The sequence below is a fragment of the Montipora capricornis genome, chromosome 9 (assembly GCF_036669925.1).
Source record: "Montipora capricornis isolate CH-2021 chromosome 9, ASM3666992v2, whole genome shotgun sequence".
Taxonomy (NCBI): domain Eukaryota; kingdom Metazoa; phylum Cnidaria; class Anthozoa; order Scleractinia; family Acroporidae; genus Montipora; species Montipora capricornis.
The window spans coordinates 49566763-49590276 of NC_090891.1; the positions used below are offsets into that span (position 1 = coordinate 49566763).

Genomic DNA, 23514 nt, shown 5'->3' on the forward strand with positions numbered 1-23514 from the left:
TTATCTGCATAAAATAATTGTTATTACAAGTTGAACTGAAAAAGGAAGCAAAAACTTTGTACAATAGGAATTAAAATGAGACACTGTGTCATAAAAGTAACTTTTGGGCTGAGAAGGCACATTTTTATTGGTTTAGCGACAGATGACCGTGTGTAATGACATCATTTTTACATCACACTTGCGTGTTAGAAGCATTCCGTTAACAGCATTCTGTTCAGCGTACAAAATTACATAAGATCACTTGTTTCATCACGCTTTTGAACTTCATGTCATGACTTCTCACTGTTTTATCAATAGTAAAGCGTTAAAAGATAGCATAAATTAATTAACTTTTCGATATGAATGGTTTACCAATGGGAAACCGTTGGAAATTTGCCCAGTAAAAGTGTAAAAAGCACTAAAGCCATTGGTTGATATAAAATTTGATTTGCTCAATACAATGCCGTTATCAAAATGATATGTACATATTGCTGTGATGTCATTATGAGGTCATTTGTAATGGCAAAGTATTGTATTGAGGTCAAAATAATTATGACAACTGAATAGAGAAACACTTGTAGCCATGATGGCATAGTGAGAATTGCATTGAATGAAAGTAAGGTAGACACTCTTTGGACATTTTAAAAGTGAAAAAGTGGCAATAAACACCACCTTGAGGGCTAAATATGGATCCATTTATTAACGGGATACACCAGGTTTCGTCTTTGTATCGGAATTTCGGTGAGAAAAAAAACACTTGTCAGTTTTTCTTTAGTCAGGAATCACTGTTAACCACGCATTTAGTCGCTTTTGTAAAAATAAACTTGCTAGAGCTTGGATATATAAAGGAAATCACCACAATTTGCTTAAATAGCCTCCAGAAAATGAGCGACAAAAGTAGTTGAGACACTCTTAGGAAAAGACGCTTTTCGATATTTAAGCATTTGTTCTATTCTATTTGCATCTAGTGTTAATTCTCTGATACCCCCGCCCCCCCAATTCAATGTTGTGTAGGCGCTGTGGTCTGTGCAGTTGAAGAAATAGACATTGTCTTGGGGGAAAGGGGGGGGGGGAATGTATCCAAGATGCAGAAAATCGAATTTTACTGCCAAGTGTCTCAACACTTTTGTCACTCATTGTAGCTTTGTGAGACAAACTGCTAAAAACATTACACAACAGAACAGTTCCTTCCTAGGGGGGTTGTATTTCACAAAATTATCGGGAAATTGAACAATGATGAACTGTGAACAACATTTCTATTTATTAACGTTTTGTAAAGTGCATTATTTTATTTTTATCTTTATATAAAAATGATCTGCATTGTGGATCAGTTTAATTAATGGCTGAAAGGTCACACAAATGCATCCATGAAATCTTGTGAAAACAAATTAGTAAATTAAATGTGATCCAACAATTATTATTGATTAAAAGTAGGTAAAACATTCAAGTGCTTTGATATACTATACTTGACTGTGTGAAGTGTTGTTAAAAAAGCCAGTTACGGATAAGTCTTGGTCTTGTTGAAATAACAGGTATGAAATTTTATCACCAATGTATAAATTGTCGAAAGTTTTTAATGATTACTGCTCCCACTCAACTTATTGGCCCCAAGAATAATGCAATAATAGAAAGGTTTTGTCATGAAAACAGCTTTGAATAAACTTGTTTGTCCTTGCTGCGTTTTTCTTCCATTAACTTTTTTAATCTTGCAATCTCATTTCTTATACCTGCAAAAAGAAAGTAAAGAACACAAGTGAGATACATACAAGTACTTCACAGAACAATCCTAAATCACAAAAAGTGACCATCAACTTCCTTGTCAACTACGATGTGTATTAATTTTTAGACATTCTAAGCCAAGAAAGTTCACAGTATTGAGAAAATGATGGGTGCCTGTGCATTTGGACCCTTAAACATTCGGGTCTGTAGCTCTAACCGGCATGCCAGATGTTATTAAGATTTTGTTCCCTGCTCAACTTCTTGTGAAACCAAAACATGCCTGTAGAGTGTAAGTTTAGTACTCATGTTTCTGTTTTATTGTTGCTGGCAGAACATTAAGCTTACTTTTGTCATTTGGTGCCAACTTTGAAGCTGCTTGAAGATCACTCTGTGGATAAATCAATAATAAAGACAATGTACAACTTTCAGAAAATGTAACAATTATAAGCATTTTAGGATCTTGTGACCTTTAACCTACAACTACCATATCTCTCCTTGCAGAGTTAATGAGTTATCAGTCTATCTATATCTACAATTGAATAGAACACTTCAATGCTAGCAGAGGTTTCTTTTCTTTTACGTTCCCTGAGCTGACAAGTACGGGAAAAGGGAACTCTGCCATGGGTCGAAACTCACTGTGTTGAGCATGCACGGCAGTTACTTTTAGAGACCAAACCCTCACGTGATACCTTTATGTTGTGTGGGCTCGCTTAACAGCAGCCAAATTACTGTAAAAGAATGCACAGGACACAGCGGGCTGAAGTCACAGTCAGCAAACATATCATGGAGTATGCGGTTTGAAGAGTGCCATCCAACGTTGCAGACAGGGGTTGGATCAAAGTGAGTTTCGACCCATGACAGGTCTCTTTTTCCTGTACTGGTCAGCCCAGTGAACGCAAAAAGAAAAAAGACCTCTGCTGGCAGGGAACTAGAACACTTTTCCTGTCAAGTATTGTGCCTTTTAGTCACGAACATGTACAAGCCCGATTGTTATTCCACTGAAACTTTTAAAGATGCCTTTTTCTCTAGCCTGCAAGCAAGCTCTCCGTCGGGGTCTTGAAGCGAATACCGCTTGCGCCCAAAAATCTTGTGCGAGACCCCAACCGAGAGCTTGCTCCCAGGCTAACTTTTTCAACAGTATCAGACCATCCGGAATTCTTTCTGTCTGTTCAAGTTATCTCCATAGAGATGCTACAGAGTTATTAAAAACTGACATTTTTTTAAACTCTCTTCTACCGATGACAAATAACAGTAATTTATTATAACTGTGTCATAACTTTGTCAAAGTGCTTTACAACCGTGTTACAGTGTTACAATGGTTAAAGGGGCTATGTCACGCAAAATGATGTAATTTCATAAAAAACCCAAAATGCCCAACAAGGTAGAATGAAACATTGCAATAAACACTTAAAACTGTTGAACAGCATAAAAGAAATACAGGAAAAGGAAAGAGAAGCATGGATGGACAAGATTAATTTAAAACCAATTGCAAATGTTTTTCAAGTTTATGGCAAATCGCCTGGATAAAGGTTGTTTGTGCTCAGAATCATCTTGTTTGTGATGTGATGATAATTTTATTAGTAAAGGAATTTCACATTACCATTTTCAAGTTTTAAACTTGTGATAAACTATATTTTCCCTAAACACCCTAAAATAATCATGTGACCTAGCCCCTTTAACAGCAGCCATTTTAGTGTCATTGTGTTTTGGGGGAAGAGCATTGCATGTTGACTCTGAACACAGTGTAAGGGAGACAAGTTGTCGGCATACCATTGCTTGTTGAAAGTCCTTCATATTGGTATTAGCCTGTCCTCTTCTAAAAAGAGCTTTCACATTGTTTGCATCCAAGTCCAGAACCTGGAAAAAAATGATTCAAACAATCATTACACCTTGTTATTCTGGAATCACCATGTTAGCAGAATAAAAAAAACACCTGGACATTTCTCAATTGTCCAGGATGGTATCTCAAAGTTGGACTCCTGCAACTCAGTGGTAAAGCATCTAAACTTGTAATCAAAAAGATCTACATGTACACTACATATGGTTACTATGGTACAAGTATATACAAGTTCTCCAGCTAAGAGGACTAAGTTTTTTCTGAGAAGCCCTCATCCTCATCAAAAAGATACTCAGACTTTGTGAGAAATAACCATAACAATTTATAATAACATTTATTATCCATCTGTAATAGTTATTACAAAGAAAATGCACGAAATGAGTACAAATATTCCATGACATTTAAACAAACAGTTAGTTATTTGTACAGAGGTGCTGATGTTTGCCCCACACTTGTCACATACAAATGTGTCACAAATACTTGGTTGCTTATTACTGACTCGCTTATTAATTAACCCTTTCACTGCAATAAAATACTCTGTCTAATGCCAGACGATCTTACTCGTCAATGGGGAAGCCCTCGGCAGTGAAAGGGTTAACCCCATAAGCCCTTTCACTGCCATAAATGCATAAATGCAATGATTCATCACTTGAAATACAGGAAGCAATTGTCATGATTTTTTCCTCTTAGTGAGACACTTGGACATCACACGTCCATGAAAAAAAAAAAAAGGTAAGCACAGAGCTTAATACCTTAAACACAAAAGCAGATGGCTGGCTCTTTTCTTGACTTGTTGTTGCAAAAATGCCACACAGAGAGGAAGTCCAAAAAGGGGCAATAAAAGGTTGATAGATTTTTTCCTTTCCCTCTTATGTATCACAAAGACAACAATCATCTTAATCTGGCATACACTGTATTTCAACTTGTAATAGATGGTAAAAACCAAGTGGAGTAGGATCTTCACTGACTGGGATGGCTCCATCTTTACCATAACTATGGTAACCGTTTCACTTCAGAGTTAACCCTAAGCAGAATGTACACGCAGGTTGATATTTGGAGTAATCCTTTTATTCCCTTGGTCGTGTATCAATGATCAATCACAACTAAATTTGTCTTAATAATTTCAAATTCATCTTGCTCAGTATCACTGGCAGAAATCTGTGTCTCGGCCACATAGAGAGCCTTGTCATGGTGCCTTATGACAATACAAAAAGGGAGCAATTCAAATGTGTGAATCAGTAACTTTTACCTCTTTGCAATCTGCTACTGTTCCTGAATGGTCTCCTAATTTTCCTTTGCATGCAGCCCTACAAAGTAGAGCTCTAGTCATTAATCATCACTTCAGTATGAAACATTTTTCCTATAAATAGCTAAAACATTTTTTTGTTCATTCTACTTGCACTCATGTGTTTGTGAATAGCCCAATTTTTGGACCATATTTTGATGTAACATAACCCATTGACCCCTGAGAGTGACACAATAGATTTTATAATCTGTCTTACACCAGATGATGTTACTCACCACTGGGGGGCATCCTAGGGCATTCAAGGGGTGAATGGGTTAACCCTTTGACGTCCAAACCGGCCAGACTTAACTAGTATTTTAGTCTGTCTAACGCCAGACGATTTTACTTGTCAACGGGGAACCCCTGGGAGTCAATGGGTTAATGGAATTCAGGCAATGTTAATCTTGAGACCTTTTCCTCTAGGTAAGCATTATGTCACACAGGGGCAAACTCAACTAGGTTGAGGGAGGGAACTACCAAAACCCTTTGCATTTGATCTTTAAAGACCACTGCTGCTATTGCAGTTACTGTATTTGCATCAAGTTAAAATGGCTGTACACTTTCAGTATTCGTTTTGTGCATTCACCCTTTGAGTCCCAATCCGGCCTGAACCGGCCATACTTAGTATTTTACTCTGTCAAACACCAGACGATTTTACTCATCAATGGGGAACCCCGGGCAGTCAATGGGTTAATATGTTGTAGTTCAATTTTTTTCCTGTTTCAAAATAATTTTTAAAACCAGTTCAATTTCGATTTTTCCTTTATGTTTCAGATTATTGAAAAATTGAACCACAACAAAATAAGATCTGTTTATACAAAATGGATGGTCAACCTCTTATTAGCCTGTGAACAGGCTCCGAGACTGAGATAAAAACAGTCAACCTGGGGAAGGGTCCTCCCACAGTCTCTGCTTGACAGCACACTTCTCACAGTCTTGAAGCCTGTTCAGAGGATATCCTCTTATACTAACAGCATGAAAAATACATAACCTGTTTAAGTAACAACTAATTGATAATGCTTTTATTTTTTCTTCACTTCCAGCTGGTTTCTCATCCTTTGATTTTTCATCCTCACCATCACTAGATTCAGTATCATCATCTGACTCTATGTGTTGAAGGTATCTACAAGGAGGAAATACAATGTCATACATGCATTTAGAAATTAACTTTTACATGTGGCTAAATAACATGTAGGAAAAGTTAAAGCCAAACAAACAGGTCCAGTGGCTTTAACCATCAATTTTGCTCATGTGACCTGCGGTGTGGCCTTCGAGGTTTTCAAAGGTGCTTTGTGACTTCTCGCTTTTAATGTGCCATTCATTCAGCTGATCTTTGCAGATCATTTTATTGCTACCGTTTTCAAGCGAATCCTTGCGGATTCTTATACACCCCACTCCCTCCCTCAGTATGCTGGCCCTTTGGTAAGTAAGTGGTCTGATAATAAGTACTGGTGGTTGCTTCCAGGGTTGCCATGGAAACCTCTTCTCCGCACATTGCAGCTTGCACCGCACTGACTTTTAAGGCACCATTTCCCAAGCTCATCCGTTTGTGATGAGTTTAACAGTGATAAAATGAAACAAAAGAATCCAACTTTTGTCCAATGGTAAAATGTTAACTTCTAAACTAAACTGGCACATTAAATTTTTTATTGACCTTATTGAAATGACGTAGATGGAAATTGTTAAACCTGGTATAGTAGATGAAATGAAGAGATGATAATAATTACGTCTGTCTTGGGTTTGATTCCGGCAAAGTAGCACTTGGATTTTTCCGAGTATCCAGAGTCACCAATAAAAAAATATATATACCATTTCTTTATGTTATTGATCTTACCGTAAGGTTTTGGTGTATTTCTTTTTGGCAAGCTCATACTTTTGTGCCTTGAACTGTTCATTTCCAATACTCTTTAGCTTCTCTGTTTCAATTAGTACTTTTTCAGCCTTGAGGAAAGAATGATTAATTTTAATTTATTACCATTGTAAGTAGACGTGAGCATAGTGTAGTGGAGTGTGAGTAGTGTTACAGTAGAGGATATCACTAGCAGACTGCATCTCAGCACTCTGGGTTCGAATCCGAGCTCATGCGCTCCAAAGTTTACTCAGCTTTTCATCTATTTGTCATGGATAAAATGAGTACCAGTATCACTGGGAAAAAGTAGTGCATGTGAAAGGGATAAGAATAGCACCCACTCCTGCCGTAAGTTATGGGAAAGAAAAAGGAGCCTTTGACTATGGTCGGTCTTAGATTGTCTTGTCTTGTACAGTAGGAGAAGTACAAGACATTTCTCTTTTGGACAACTACATAACCAAAATGGTTGGTTGCTTCAGTAAAAGGGTTTTAAATATTATAATGATTGTATTCCAGATTTTAATAGCCATTACATTTTCATTGCAAATTGATCAGAGTACTAGCAAATAGTCTTTCTAATAAAGTAAAGAAATGTTAGTTACACATTGTCCACTGGTGCTCACACAGCCAGAGCTTATCCCAAGTTTGAAGAAACTACTCCCTCTGGACAAGATACTATACTACTGTATTGGAGGCTTATCCCCAGTAGTATGTCACCATTATACCCCTCTTTAACTTTCTTGTCCAGGAAAACAACACCACAGAAACATCTCCCTTTTTTCATGCATCTCAACACTCTTTACAGTACCACCAAATTAAATACTGCAAACTAATTTAAAGGTTTTCTTTACATTGTCGAAATCCAGCCCAGATTCTGAAGGCCATTCAGGGAGCATGTCTCCTGTTCCATCGTCAATTCCACAAAAAATATCATCTTCACCTGGCTGCAACTCACCACATTGGTCAATGACACAAGGCTGTAACATGAAGTAAAAATATTAAAAGGAAAAACAATAAAATCTTGCATCCGAATTGAGATTCAGTCCTTAAAATCTTAGCCCGTGTACAGACCGCCCCTTCCCTCAACAAAAAATCGGAGAGGAACGGTCTGTGATTTACCGTTGATAATCGTGTTCCATACCACGTGATTTTTCCTGGAATGTGTGGAAAATGATTTGATTGGTTATTACCCATCGATCATTACATCATTGAAACAACGAGTTTTAATTGGCTTTTATTTTTATTTCTCCACAACAACACCGTGAGAACCACCGTGAGAGATTTTACGATGAGTTCGTTCGTGTGTACTTCGAGCACGGTGCAAAATACGAATAAAAATCTTTTTGATTGTCAAAGAGGTTTTTCTTTTAAAGTACGAGCGGAATTGTTATCTATGGAGTGTAAAGTGGAAATCGATTCGACGTACATTTGTAGGAATTGTCAGCGCAAAAGAAACGAAAGCGCTCTTCACGAGGTGAATATAGCACTATTCAAAAGATTGTCCACTCGAAAACGTCTCCCGCTATTCCTTACCAGTCAATGTAATCCCAACCAGCCTAGCCATTCTCAAGTACAATCTACAAAGCGTGATGCCATGGAAGATTTGAGAATGTACACACCGAGGAAAATAACAGCTCATTGGCAACGATCTGTGCTGTTTTGAAGATCAGTGCCGTACCTGGTTGGAAGACTTGCAAATACATCCTCTCCTTTAAAGAGTGCTTCTATGCTATAAAGCCAAGGTATCTTAAAACTATCGGAGACGCTCTTCGATGCACGTTTGAAATCTACCATTGACCACCATTTTGAGAATTTAGCTCCAAAGGAAATATGAGCCACGCAAATTTTGGTCAGCGTAGATTACTAAAATTAATAATGTATGCAAAATTATTCCGGAACACGATTACTAACGGTAAATCACAGACCGTCCCTCTCCGATTTTTTTTTTGAGGGGAGGGGCGGTCTGTACACAGGCTATTAAAATCTGAGGGTAAACAAAGATATACACCTTTTTTCCAAAATGGCCACCATTTAATATTCTTTTGTGTTTTTTTATATTAGCCCTTGATGCCTCATTCTTAAGCTTAAAATTAAAAAGAATATTTCACCCAGATTGAGGCATCAAGGTCTAATTTGGATAAAAACAGAAGAACATATCTTAATGGTGGCCATTTTGGAAAAAAGGGTACGATGTTGATGAAACAGCATGAGAGGATAATCAAAGGTGTAAATCTTCTTTTAGGATCTACACCTCTTACAAATCCTGAAGCAAAGAAGAAAGACCATGCAAGCTTATACCGAACAAGCCAGGAATTCCAATGTTCAACGCCTAAAGGCAATAATAATGTTATCATTTTTGTTCCTCGCGAACATCTTTTTTTCCTCTTCAACAAAGAAACAACAACAGACAAACCTTCAGTGGCTTTGAGTCATCAACAGGTGTATTTTCAAGTTCTCTGACAACGCTCATTCCGTTGATTACTTTACCAAAGACCACATGTTTTCCATCCAAGTGTGGAGTTGGAACACAAGTAATGAAGAACTGTGATCCATTTGTGTTTGGACCAGAGTTGGCCATGGACAGCAATCCTGGTTTGTCATGCTGCAAATAATAATGACAAACTGTTGGTTGCAAATAAATATAGAGATCAAAATGGGCTTACAGTTTCACACTGTCTGGTAAAACAAAAACTTTGAGCATTGGTCAACAGGCTGTGTTCTGCATTGATCAGGAAATGATCAAAGAAGTAGAGAGCTTTAAATATCTTAGCAGTATTATCACCAAAGACTGCAAATTAGATGCAAAAATAACATCTAGAGTAGTACTGTCGGCTCATATGAAGCTGTTAGCCTCGTTTCAGTGCAGGCTTGTGATTAGTGGATTCAAAATTTGGAGAGTTCTGAATGGTGGGGAGGGAATTAAAAAAGGTGCCAGTTGGGACCAAGGTCTATGAGGGTCCTTATCATATTGAGATGCACTGGGTTGCAATTGGTGGAGAATGGGTTGTTCACAAGCAAAAGACGGCAGACAGTGGAAATGAATTGGAAAAAATCATGACTTTTAAAGTGCCTATAACCCCAAAAAATTTTTTTCGTCTAATTAAATCTTTTAAAGATCTGAAAAATAGTGCATTTTAAAAACACGACCGAGCCACAGAGTCATTGAAAAGAGTCTGGGTATAACGTTATTCGTAACGTCATTCCAGGCCATTGATCGCTTCCTTGGCAAGAACTACGTTCGTTTCGCTCTTGAAGGCTTTTGAAAGTCAAGAAGCAGGACAACGCCAGATAAATGCGTTATTTTCGGTTGTAATAACCAACCAAGTAAGACAAAAGGTATATCGCTCCATCCTATACGTTTTAAAGGGGCGGATGAACCCGAGAAACGAAAACGATGAAAGAAGTGGGTAGATTTCGTAAAATCTAAGCGTGCTCATTGGGAGCCCACGAAGTACTCGGCTGTAGCTCAAGCTTCTTTTCAAGTTCTTCCTCCGTTTTTCTTTCTTCTTCATATTGAGCCAGCCATTCTTCGTCTGCCATCGGCTCATTCGCATAGGCATCTCCTGGTTCATCATCTGAGGTTTCGTGTTCGCTTGAGTTTGATGAACCCTCGACCTCTAAGTCGTACTCGACTTTCGTTTCTGCGGCCTCCAAGTCCGAGCTAGAGACATAGCTAGCATCGCTGGACATTATGAGTACGTTTGAATATTCGAAATTTTGTTGACTCAACTAAAAGTTCTTTTGACGAAAGACCAATCGAAACAACTGGAGAGCCACTGAAGCGACGCTTGCAATGGCCTGGAATGACGTCACTAGTCCCATTCTCCCGTATGCTCGGTCGTGTTCTTGACAAAGCCAACTTTAAAAATTCATAAAAAATTCGGGTTTCAACCGAATTCAAAAATATTTGTGGCAGTTCTCCCTACTCAATAACAAGATTTAATTAGGCAAAAAAATTTTTTTGGGGTTATAGGCACTTTGAGTTAATGAGAAACAAGGAAAAAACAAGAACAAGTGGAAGCGTAGGAGGTGGCCTAGTGCAGAATAACCTGCGATCAGGAGTACTTTTCTTTAGACATCGTCAGAAAAGGTACTCTTGATACAATTTCTTGACAAATAGTCTGCCTGTAGTCCAGAATTTGGACTTTACTCTGATTGGCTAAAAAACAATAGAGCTTTTGGAGCATCGCTCTGATTGCTTACAGAATTGCAAATCATACTTCTGGTAAATTTGGTTATTATGGCCGCCGAGAAGAATTTTAACAGGAGTGATGCTTAGGCTCTGTTTACAGCTGCTGTTGCTTCAGCTTTCCTTCAGAATCTTTAAAGGAAGAGCAGAGAGAATACAGCCGAAGAATGGTTTGTCTAGAAGAAGACATTATAGTTGTACTTCCTATGGGATTTAGCAATACTGTTTACATTAATTTTATAGTAGATCCCGAACATTATAGAAAAAAATGCATTGTTCCTCTTGCACCAAATCGAAAACGTTTGTACTTGTAGTAAGTCCTTTGGAATATAATTATTCGGAAGCAACAAGTCGTGAATCCAAGAAGAGCTGAATAGAGCTTAATGGTGCCTCAATCGGGGAATCAGCCGAGCTTGACAGAGAAAATTGACATTGTTTACGAAAGCGCTGAACAAGGGTTCAGTGACATAATTCTTTGTTCCTTGATGATTTGAAAAGAGAAACCACACCAACTGACAAGCGGGGTTTGGAGAAATAGCTTTGATTGTATGGATAAAGTCTGACTTCACAGACATTCTAGCTAGAGCTCTATTTTGTTTCCGTCGTTTTCCCTGAATTGCAATGTGCAGGTAATTTCTGGTGAAATCTGATTGGCTCACATTTAAAGCATGACACAAGAAAACATCAGTCTTGACAGGTGGGCAGAAATTGTATCAGGCATACCTTTTCACGCCTGTCTGAAAGAAAGTACGTCTGATCGCAGGTTAAGTACAGAACCTCGTCACATAATTATTTACAAACAGGAACCTGGTACCTAGACAGGGTGGACTTGTTGGACACAGCAAAACATCCAGGATGGTATGGTGAGGCTCAGTGTCTCCCTGGTCATGCCCTTGTCGAGGTTCTGGATGGCGTTGAGTCTGGAGAGGAGTTGGGCCCTTTTTTCTGCAAGTTTCTGGTCAGTGGATGGCAACATTAGGGACAATTCCAGAAGCCATGCTTATCATTGCCGTACAGCAAGAGCAAGAATTGAAATAGGAAGATGGCGTGTGCTGGCTGTTGACAGCAAAACATATGGATGGGTAGGCTCAGACTTAACATCTCCCCGGTCTTAACCTGGTGCCTGTGGTGTACGATGGTCAGTCTGGGCAACAACTTGAGGCTGGGCAGCTCTGTCACTGGGTAGAACAGGCAAATGACGCACTTGTGTTCTGCCTCTATTTTTCTTCATTTTTTCCAGCATCTGGGCTCACTTTTTGGCCATCATCTGGGCAAACAATTCTTGTAGTTTGGGGAGATGCCGGATCTGGCTTTGAGTCTGGACCATGTTGGTTTTGCATTTGGAGGTGTGGATATGGTGGTGGCCATTACATGGCTTGCCAAAAAAAATATGTGGTCCAATGGGGGATGGAGGGTATGAGTCTACAGGAGGTCTGGAAACAAGATAGAGTTGTGCCTTTAAGGGGAACTGAAGCCAAAAATCAAGTTAATGTCATATGAAAGACTACGTAGTAAAAAACAAGATTCGCTACATTATTTGTACCAATTGCTTTTTACTTAAGAGAAATACGAGTTTGAAGTTGCCATTTTCGCCCGTTTTGGCCGCTGAAACCATGGGCGTCAATTACGGGTCAGCAGTTTCTAATACAGAGTTGTGACGTATGATATGGGGACGATCAGGGATGGAAATAAACATACCAAGCTTGTAATTTCGTGGCGATCATCGAGGTACTTATTTTATTATGAGCGGAGTGGAGCCTTTTCAGTTCGAGCCAACGTATCCCCCAGGGGAAGAACCCATTCAATCCGATGATGATGAAGGTGAGGATTCCCCAGAAGCGTGCACATCAAGCATGAGAACCGGGAACACCAAATGGTGCATTTGCGGTGAGTGCATTTCGATGCCGACAGCCGACGAATGCTATTGCTGCCAAGAGCTCGAGGAGTTAAATCAAAAGTTTGACGAGTCAGGTTTGTGTTCGGTACTTTTATGCTTTAAGGCTAGTACAGTTATTATCATTTTTTAGAAATTGCCTATTCGTACGGGACCCGTACACCGAATTCTATTTGTTATTCATACGGAAGTCGGATTATTACAGGGTCAATAACACTCGGGAAGTGTTACCTCGTCTTTAATTGATCTTTTGTATATAGTTCAGTTATCAAACAACGACATCGATGCTTGTTTAATTTCATGAAATACCTCCTTCGTTCGATGTCACTGGCCATATGACCTGCCTTGTGTTTCTTGTATTTTAAGTCTAAGTACCAGTTTTAAATTGTAAATAGCATTGATAAACAGTATTTAAGTCTCAGCAACCATTTTACAACGGCTAGCTTTCAATAACGAAGAGGTTGTTTCGTTCATAATCGTTCAAAGAAGACTCCCGTGTAAATAGCAAATATTGGTCGGTGTACGGGTCTCGTAAGAATAGCCAATTGGCCTATTTTTTAATTGAGTGAGGCAGCCATTTATGAACTCTTGCTCGCGAGTGCTTGTGTGTTTAAAGGCTATGACTTTGACGATCGATCAATAAGGCAGGCCCACATGTTAGAGAGCTTATTCAATATTATACTGTTGTTCTACTGATAGGTGTCACATGTATTACAAATCACAGCAAATTTAGGATCGTGTGCCTTGACACTGATGTATTGCAGACCGCACTTGTTGCCATTCACCATGCTCGCCTTAATCCAATTCCAGACCCTATAGGAAACAAGTAAGCTCCTTGTTAACTCTGAGAATAATTAATTAAAATGTTTTCATTGTTAAAGAATTTAACCCAGCGCTTTTTGTGATTATTTTATTTTAGAACATGGCGCTTAGCAGCATACAGGCAGTTTACCTGGTGGGTTCATGGTGTGCTTGGCAAAAAGAGACAAAGGATCATTCCAGCATGCGTCGTCAAAACAATAAGGAAAGAATTCCCTGAAGAAAGCGATGCATACACAGGATTTAGAGAAGCAGATCTGGAATTATGACTCGCTCTGAACATTAAAAATTATTTATTCCTTTGTCGTTATTAATTAATTATTCTATTAATATATATATCATTGTTTCACAAAATAATTCATACATCACATGAACTATTGTGCTCGCAATCATACCTGTCATTTGCAAAATTATTGTCTTCAACAGGAAATAATTAATTGATCGTGATACATCTTAAAACTTTGCTAAAATACAAGTTATGTGGTACAGTTATATTTTCATTTTCTCCCTTTTGCTTTTACCATATGAAATGGTGTTAAGGTATTTTTTCTTGTTAGACTTTTTCAACAATACACCAGACAAAAAACGATTTCTAATGAACGTAGACTTTTTCAACCACTCCTGTATGTGTGAGTAATTTAAGTGTTTCCAAATCTTGATGTATGCTTTGTGATGACTTCGTCTTTAGCAGGCCTAGGTTTGCTAGCAATATTTCGGGGGATGTGCGGGGCTGCAGGCGGTGCACTCCTTTCGTGCGGTTTCTGATTTTTTCTGGCAATAATAGCATTTAACATTGGCCTGAGGTGATCTCTGTTTGTCTTTTCTAAAATTGGTTTTGCCACCCACTCCTTGGTATGTTTTGGAAAGACCACCTTGTACTGGAGTTCTCCTTGGTTGGCACCTTTTGATGCAGTGGCATGTTGTCTTCCTGTGTTGGCATTGTGGTCTAGGGCAGACAGCTGGGTACGTGCGACCATACCCTCATAGGAGAAGTGCTGACGTTTAGGGACATACTTGGTTTGGACACTGTGGTACACTTCCAAACTTCCTGTATGACAGCACAAGGTCAACTGCTGGATGTCTTTCACAAGGGTTTTATCAAAAACAACCTCCTTGAGTGCTTCATGAGCTGGGGAGCCAGGCCGTAGCCACCTCTTGGTTCTAGCAACATTTCGAGGGATAGGTGGGTGAGCACATTGGTGATACAAGTCTGCAGAATTCCAGGAGTGGATGTTAGCAGTGTGATGGACTATGGATAACCACTTCTCCCGCAACAAGTCATTGTCTCCCTCACATGTTTCTGCACACCACCAAAGATGATTTGATATTGACTTAATCCATGCAGACAGGTCACTACAGTCCTTCTTTTTGGCTTTCTCCATAAGTTTTTTAGTTATACTTTTGGACAAGTGCCAAACATCAAATTGGTGATCAACCTCAGAGTAATTTCTCTTTAGGTCAGCTCTGATACCAACATGACGATCAGTGGCGATAACCTTAATGTTGCCCGCCTTTGTTTTTATATTATCCATGCAGCGTTTAAATCCCTCCCTTTCCATTGCATTGCTGTTGTTCACTTCAGTTACTTGAACAATCTGAAAGTCAACAATCTTGTCAGTTTGCTGATCAATCATCGTATATGTGCCATATTTTGCATTATGACCAGGACTGTCACAGCGCCCGTCCCCTGAAAGCCACAAATCTTGGCCTGCTAGTCCAGAAAATATAGAATTTTGCTCCCTCTTCCAAAATTCATTAATTACAGGAAATAGGTATTTATTTTGAATAGTATAAAAGGTATTCTCACTAAAAAACTTCAAATTGAGGATGTCTGCCAGAGAAGCTACTCTAGTGTAAGTAGAACCACTAAGCAAAATAGAGGATGACAGCAGTAAGTTTCCAGCTGCCATTCGTTCAAGCATGGGCTGGCTTTGCCAGGAAAAGGTATGATTATTAATGCATACGAGGGTCACAAATAATTGAGTTCCTTGTGTAGACTGGTCTGTCTGAATAACTTGGGCACCGCACTCAGGGCATCGCTTGAAAAGCTTAAACAATTCCTGCTTAAAGACAATAAACTTAGTATCATCCTGTGGGTTTAAAACTTTTGGTTTTTCATCTTCATGGTCTGATTCTAAGTTGGAGTCATCTGACATTTCACCAGATGTTGACGGGAGGTAAGTACCATCCTTTTGTGGAGACACTTCAGGTGAGAGAGTGCCAACAGCTTCTTGAGCAATGGTACCTTTCTCTTCAGGAATGTCACTTTCCTCAAATTGAGTGCCTGTGTGAGAACTACAAACCAGTGGGGTCTGGGTGTCAGCTGATTTCATCATTAATTGGGCACCACGTGTATTAACCTGGCATCCAAAATCAACACCCTTGTATGGCAAATTGACTTGAATTGATTGTGATTCCACTTGCATGGTGTCTGGGTGAAAATTCAAGAACTGATCGTGTAGTGAAGAGGTACTTGCTTGTTCACTCACTTTGCTAGAATCTGGGGGATGATGAGAAGTACTTGCTTCTTCATTAATTTGAGCAGTTGAATTGGTGACAGATGCAATGTACTGCAAACCAGAACAATATATTTATAGACATATATTTAAAAGTTGTAGTGTTTAGAATAAAAATACCTTAATTTTAGCTTATTAACAGCGATGCTGTGTGTATATTATATTTATACATGAGAATTGCTATGTCTGTAAAGTCAATTTTCAATGTGAGTATGCATGTCTGTATGAGTACAACAGGGATAAACTCTTCGGACGTAAAATGGTCTTGATAGTTAGTATGATAATAGGAAAGCTTGTTTAGGTTTTTGATAGCTCGTTTTCTATTACATTTCAAACTCTCACCTCTTGTCTTGCTTTTTCAAGGGCACGGTTCTCGGACGATAAGCGAGGCTTTTTCGGAGCGGGTCGATGAGAGAATATCGATGGAACAGCATCGGCTTTCAGAGATGCTCGCTTTTTCGAACCAAGGAGTTCTGCCTGGAGGTCACGCTCGTAGCAGTCAGGTGTGAAATGTTCGGAACACAACCTGGTGCTCTTTGAAACGATGAGGTCAGCGCGCGAGATTTTCGCGAGCCACTGTTCTCTCAGAGATGGGTCTTTTGGAAAGCAATGATAGGATATACCAGTTGTCTTTCTTGAGTCGTTGTTGCAATCGAACGCCGCACAGTAAACCATTTTATCAACAAACACTTGAAATATTGAACTGTATCTTTCCAGAGAGTATTGATATTGCACGGCTAAAGGATTCGAATTCTGCATTTATACGAGGTTGGTAGGAAAAGACCACATTGTTTTCTACAAATAAAGTCATAAGCCAAATTCCATGGCAGATTTTCAATTTTATTGCCAATTATGGCTACTTACAACACTAATCTTTCTTCGGAATCTTGTCAAAAGTGACATCCGATTGAATAACCCACAAGAATAAGTTTACACCCATTCCATCACAGAAAACATCACCTTAAGAGTAGATGCACTGTACGACCATGATCGCTTGCCGAAGTTTACACATGATGTCCATCAAAAAAGTGTCTTCGAAGTGGAAAAACCACTGCTACAACTAAAGTACAAGAAATGTTTACATTGACGAGCGATTGGCGACTCGCGTTGCGCTTACCGCAGTTTTAGAGAAGGCAGAGATGTCTACGGCGATTTCAGAGAACTTAACAAGGTAGCACTCTGGGTAACAAAAACAGCTTGCTCGTATTCTCCTTCAATTTTCCAAAACTCTAGCTAACCCGTGCTCAGAAAGACGCACAATGTCAACTCATACTGGGTCCTCGCACTACACGGCACTTCACTTCTTCCCCATATCATACGTCACAAAGTTATAAAAGAACCGCTGGCACGGGAGTTCTGCGCCTCCGTACCATGGCCGAATTTTGAGCCAACTATCGCCTGAAAAGCTTGATTTTATGCGTGCTACATTTAGTTTGAGAAGGAAAAAAGTATGACAAATTGTTTAACAATGCATAGTTGTTGAAATGACGTGACAAAAAGCTACTTGATTTTTGGCTTCAGTTCTCCTTTAAGAAAGACTGAGAGGAAGCAAACCCAATTACCATGAACCTTCCTGAAGTGTTCCAGACAATGTGAAATTCCCCAAGACCTGGTGGACCACCAGTGCCGTCACCAGAGACATCCAGTCCGTCCCTTTGTGGACTTGCCACTACCTTGTCCAACTGAGAGGTTACCAGGTGGACGCCAACCTTGGCTGTTGATGCTGAGAAGGAAATGCCTGAGCCTGGCCCATTCCATTACGTGGACAAGGAGCCTGCCATGCTTGGCAGCCACTGCCAACCCAACGAGATGTCATCAGGCATGCCACCCTCTGACAAGAGTTTGATCCCTATTTGGTCTGAGCAGATCAGATGATCTTGGCTGGGAGCCGGTGGGCCCCTCAGATTTGGTTTACTGGCCAGTTTGTGGACGCTGATGATGATGCAGATTGACCTTGTCTGATAAGCCAGGAGGATAGGTGGCCCAAAGGAGAGACCACCGAGAGTGAACTCCAATAGGTCAGGTTAACTCTGGTGGAGAAGGTCACCCAGGGGTTGCCTACGGGTGTGTTGGGACGTGAGATCCGACCTGACCTCTTGTTGGAGTTTGCTTGTTGAAGTCAACCCATCCAGGTAGGATGCCTCTTCACATGGTGAAGCAGCAGTGACCAATGGACCTGTCTCTATTGTCAGAAGTTGTATTTAGAAGGCCAGGACAATGAGCATTTTGTTGAGAAGGAGGAGGGGTTGGCGTTCCTCATTTGCTTGACCTATGGGACCTTGACACGACACCAGACTTTTAGTTTGACTGGGATTCAGACGACGAGTTTGAGGAGTTTGAGTTTGAGGATCCTTCTTTTGACATGTTAGAACATTTATTTGGAGGTTTTAATGTTGTAACTGAATAATGAATGAAAGAAACGTTGATGTCTTGTAAATGGAAAAACCCATACGCACAGACGTATAAATATGACTCATGACAAACCCTTGAGGCATTGACAAAGACTTGAATGTGAAGGTAACAAGGTCTTGATGTATTTTATCTCAGTCGAAGACCATGTGAACAGGATTTTACAGATTAAGGGCATCAGATGTAGTGATTTCATGGTGCATCACACCACCTGAGATGGACCAATGGCAGGTCACCAGGATTTTATGGCCCTTGAGAACCACATACCTGGGATGGGATGAGCAATGAACGAGAAGATGATGTCATCTAGGAGAAAAGAAATAAAAATGGACGAGACAGTCGTGGGAGTCATTCAGTAGCAACAGATGATGATAAAGCAGAGCAATAAGAAAGAAGATCACAAGCCGGTCTGTCAAACGGCTGAGATGTCTGCTAAAAGTTACAAGGAAGCCCACCAAAAAGCAGATGCCAAATGCATGAAGAAGCCAGAAACCGAGGCAGAATTGAATGCCATCACCCAAGAATGGAAGATTTGTTGGTGTTGGCACCGTACATGGATGACCTTCCCACATACAAGGAAATAATGATGCTGCCACGACCCTTGGCACAACGGGATGGAACTGAGCTGAGCTGCTTCCATCCACTCGTACGCTCGGTCTTGTCCCACCACCCAAAACAGATAGACCTCATCCTCCTGGCAGTACGCATTTGGAAATCCATGCCAGCAAATCCTTTGGATACATGACAGTGTGCAGGCACATTGTGAAACAAACAGCAGATCTCCCTTTGGAAGGTCCTTGGGGATGGAGGAGGTGGTGGAGTCATGAAGACAAGCACCAGCTCTTTAAGTGGTGGCGCCATCACAAGCATTAGCTCTGTGGTTGGTGGGAAGATCGGATCAATGGGACAAGTTTCCCATGGACGAACTCATGGATGCCCTCACGATGTTCGAAGCCACGAAAGCAGGGATTGAGTATCAGGGGAGTAATTTTGTCATCTATGTTGATTGGTTGACGATAACGATTAGACCAGATTGAGCCTACCACACAAAAGCCGATTTTGCCAGCAATCCTATCTTGACTGGCTTGGAAGGATGAGGACCAGTTCATTCTGCAACGATTCACCCAACCCGTCTATTGGATCAAGGAGTACCGTTGGTTGACCGCGAAGCGAGACAGTGTCATGTTTGTCATGATATCCAATATGTTGCATTAGTGATTCACATAGTTGAATGATGCCATGACCCTGTTTTATGCAGTGAATCAACCTGTCATCATAGAACATCCATTGAACGTGTATTCGGATCTGATCAAAAGTCAATGGGCGGATCACACCAACAACGAACTGCTCCGCACGGTTCCCTATAAAGGTGATGGGGTTTGGTGAGAACCTCGACACATTGAGTATCATCGCCTTTGAGGATCACATATCAAGATTGTGGAAGTACATGTACGCGTGACCAAAGTCAATGGACCTCTCCCTAAGTTTCCTTCGGATCAAGTCCTATGAGTACAATTGCATTTTCATGCATTGCATCATTTTACTCAGTGACATGTCGCCTGAGTTCCCCAACAATATACCAGACTGAGTATTGTCTTCTTAGTGCGTTAACCTCAACCCGTCAAATTTGAAGGGGATTGGGATGTTCGTCTGGTCTCCACACCAGACACAGGTTTGGAATTGAAAAAAAAATCCCCACCAAGACACGTTGGTGTCAAATAGGTGCTGAGTGAATGCCAAAACCATGTAAAAAAGACCACAAAAGTCAAACGCAAACTCAAATTTTAAACTTTTAAAAAATTGTTGTAAATAACAGAACATGGAAATGTTACATGTCATCTGGTAAGAACCCCGCAAAATTTGTAGCAGCCACACAGATCCCATTACGATCTTCCAATTGAAATTGAGCAGCAGTTCTTACCAGATCAGAAATGGGCCTGGGGCTAGCTGTCACTTCCCAGAGGATGTGCAAGATCTGTTGATGCTGTTTGCAGGCTTCTTGATGACATGCCAATTTGTGGGTCTTGGTCCAAACATCATTAGTATTAGTTCACATTGCAACATGCCCTGCGTCACATTGACAACAGTCTCCTCAGGTTCGGGCCTTGGTTCAGGTGGACGTTGACTGCCGCACCGGCTCCATCGACATTGTGGGTCGGATGAGGGCATCCAGTTCATCATTAACCGACAGGGATGCGAGCACTCTGATGAGCACATCCAGATGATCAGCCAATGCCTTGGAGATGGTCAACGACGACTATGAGGATGCAGCATGACGACATCAATGACGCGGGAATCGTTTGCGAGGGACATACCGTACTTTTGGATCAGCCACCCTCCACCGTGAGGATCCAAGTCACGCACCACAGTCACGGTCGCCACAGATGGAAACCCTTGGTTAAGACACATGGCTTTGGGACAGAGAAGAGCTTCAGTTGCAGCCACAAGAGTTTGATGGGAAGGCATGATCATCACCATGGGTCCCAGTAAGATGTACTTAGACTGGTAAAACCTGTTTGACATACCTGGCTTGCTATGTCGTTTCGGGTCTGACGTTCTTGACATTGGAACTTGAGGAGATGAACTCTTGCCATGAGAGTCCAACAAGAGGGCACGATCGTCACCATCGGTCTTGAAAATTTAATCTGTAGTTAACATGCTAGCTACAATTGTATAGCTTTGACTACTGTTAGGGAAATGCATACCTTTAATGCAAAGTTTTCATCTTCAAACTTTTCCCCATAAATTGACTCTCCTCCTGTGCCATTATGATTAGTGAAGTCACCACCCTGAACCATGAATTCTTTTATAACTAAAAATAACAACAATAAATTATAAGCATTATTAGCATCAATAATGTCACACCATTAAATGGCAATTACACTATCTTATCCTGGTAATTACATACTGCATACAGTCTCATGGCAGATTATAATAATTATTCTTTCTCTGGGGTTAGATCTGACATCATCCTGTAAACTTAAGGTACCTCTGGCAGCTGCTATCACTCCATATTAATAATGATCTAACACACCCCTTCCTCAACCCACGGATGAATATGAAAGACCGCCAGATCACATCACTGGGATTTCCTTCCTACTCTTCAGTGTATGGGTTCTTAACGTCCCATGGTGTTAACAGGAAAGGTTGTGAGATGGGGCCTACGGTTTATAGTCCATTATCCAATCTATTTTCCAACCATTTACAGATGAAATTACAAAGGCAGCACTTACTGGTCAGTTATATTTAAGACCATGAGCATTGGTCTAACTGAGGTTTGAACCCGTGACCTCCCGCATAAAAGCCTGAAGTTCAACCAACATTAACTGAGTCATTGGCCATTGGTAATAACAATACTTATAAAGACAATGCCTCATAATTTGGAAAAAATTCTTTGTTCATTAAACAAAAACTAAGATTAGAATACATTTATATGTAATGTGTGTGCTGAAGGATACACCTCCCTATTCCAGCACACATTATTTTGTTATAACTTACTCCTGTGAAATGTTGAGCCTTTAAAATGAAGTGGTTTTCCAGTTACTGGGCCAGTTCCTTTGTCTCCAACGCAAAGTGATCTGAAATTCTCTGCAGTCTTAGGGCACTTGTCAACAAATAGCTCAAACAATATTTTTCCCACTGTTTGAAAAAAATGGAAAGAGTGATCGTGTTATCACTAATTCACCATGCTCCTTCACTTCCAGTTTTGCCTTTTTCTTGTTACATACAAACATACATCACCATTACTAAAAACCTTGGATTTACAGAGTAGTTTCCAAGAGCCAATATCTCCAAGAAAAAGATTAGAAGGAAAACCGAAACCATCATATATACAAAAGTAAAAACACCGTTCATTAGGTGGACATGTATCACAGCCACATACTGATTGCAGAAAAGAGTTTTGATGTTCTCTACATCCTACAAGGTCCTTTGCAGTTAAGTTCATAATTAAAAAATTACATTATTATCAATAAAGAGATGCATTGTCAAAGGACTTTCAAATTGCAAAAAATCAAATTTTGAGGAGTGTGGCCTTTGTCAACATTTTCCATAAATAATTACTATATATATGGTCCAAATAAGGGTTGATGCATAAACTCTGCACCTTTTAAGAGAGTGTCTTGCTGGAATTTAATTGGATTCAGTTACACATGCATTTTAAATAAATGGCATTCTCATCCCTGGAAGCCACTGTTACATTGGTCAGCACCCAATAATTACCTCTAGTGGATCATTATTGGATGACTGTGTGATGTTGCTGTGAGGGTTTCTTTCTATGTTTTTTCTATGTCTATGTACTTTTCAGCAACCATTTCTCGGTTTTCACATGACCACGCAACAGCAGCCAAGTTGGTGTACCAGCCCAATCCTCCAGGAATTGAACTCTATTATTTTTATGGAAGCATTTTCTTTTGTTTTCTTTGACAAACATGGCTGTTGATCACTTGAGTGAAAACCAAGAATATCCCAACAAACATCTGAGATTGCACAGAGGGCTACAAGACTATGATTCAGGGATTTTCTGGTTTGGAGTCAGAGGTCATCACTCGCAGAGGAAATATGCATGACCCACGTCTGTCATTAGATCACGTGATGTCTGCATGGGTCCAGATTTTACGTTTTTTGGGGCAAAGAATGGCTGTCATATATGTTCACTTTCACTCATCTACAGTTGTAGGTACGGAAAGGAACGGTCATTCTATAATCTGAACTAAAGATCTTCGACTTGCAGCCCATATCACGGGTTATCACCGGCAATAAAGCAGCTCTCGGTAAAAGAGAAAGAGTTTTAATAAGCTTACACCTTACCTTTCTCACCACCGATTGAAACTTCGAAAAAACACCGTGGATTGTTACTGTCGGTCATTCTTTGGAGAAAATATTTAGAAAGAGTGCAAAATTACACTTTCTCACGAACCACAACCCTCTCACTTTGTGAATTTGTACAAGTTGGACTATTTGATTGGCAAATCCTAAGTCACATGATCAAAAGAAGAAAGCGCTGACTCAAAGGACCT

General features: G+C 40.1%; 2 protein-coding genes across 2 annotated transcripts; both read right to left on the minus strand.

The window, feature by feature from the left end:
* Positions 1 to 1163: 1163 nt before the first annotated feature.
* On the minus strand, positions 1164 to 23462 carry LOC138015783 (peptidyl-prolyl cis-trans isomerase D-like). Its single transcript, XM_068862894.1, has 11 exons — positions 23306 to 23462; positions 21995 to 22135; positions 21202 to 21308; positions 9083 to 9271; positions 7521 to 7646; positions 6655 to 6761; positions 5812 to 5943; positions 4785 to 4842; positions 3469 to 3555; positions 2044 to 2086; positions 1164 to 1706 (listed from the first exon to the last, which is right to left on the minus strand). Exons 1-11 carry the CDS (start codon positions 23361 to 23363, stop codon positions 1618 to 1620), a joined length of 1137 nt encoding a protein of 378 aa, XP_068718995.1. The 5' UTR covers positions 23364 to 23462; the 3' UTR covers positions 1164 to 1617.
* On the minus strand, positions 14062 to 16988 carry LOC138015785 (uncharacterized). The gene is made up of 2 exons (XM_068862898.1): positions 16430 to 16988; positions 14062 to 16141 (listed from the first exon to the last, which is right to left on the minus strand). The coding sequence occupies exons 1-2, from the start codon at positions 16844 to 16846 to the stop codon at positions 14210 to 14212; spliced, it is 2349 nt and encodes a 782-aa protein (XP_068718999.1). The 5' UTR covers positions 16847 to 16988; the 3' UTR covers positions 14062 to 14209.
* Positions 23463 to 23514: the final 52 nt, after the last annotated feature.

Bases quoted from the DNA above. Each gene is read 5' to 3' on its own strand.
- LOC138015785 (XM_068862898.1), bottom strand. From the start codon at position 16,846: ATGCAGAATTCGAATCCTTTAGCCGTGCAATATCAATACTCTCTGGAA. The intron at 16,142-16,429 runs GTGAGAGTTTGA...TCTGGTTTGCAG, and splicing joins TTGAAAAAGCAAGACAAGAG to TACATTGCATCTGTCACCAA.
- LOC138015783 (XM_068862894.1), bottom strand. From the start codon at position 23,363: ATGACCGACAGTAACAATCCACGGTGTTTTTTCGAAGTTTCAATCGGT. The intron at 3,556-4,784 runs GTAAAAGTTACT...ATTTTTTTCCAG, and splicing joins CAGTAGCAGATTGCAAAGAG to GTTCTGGACTTGGATGCAAA. The intron at 1,707-2,043 runs GTAAGCTTAATG...TTCTTTTTGCAG, and splicing joins GTTGGCACCAAATGACAAAA to GTATAAGAAATGAGATTGCA.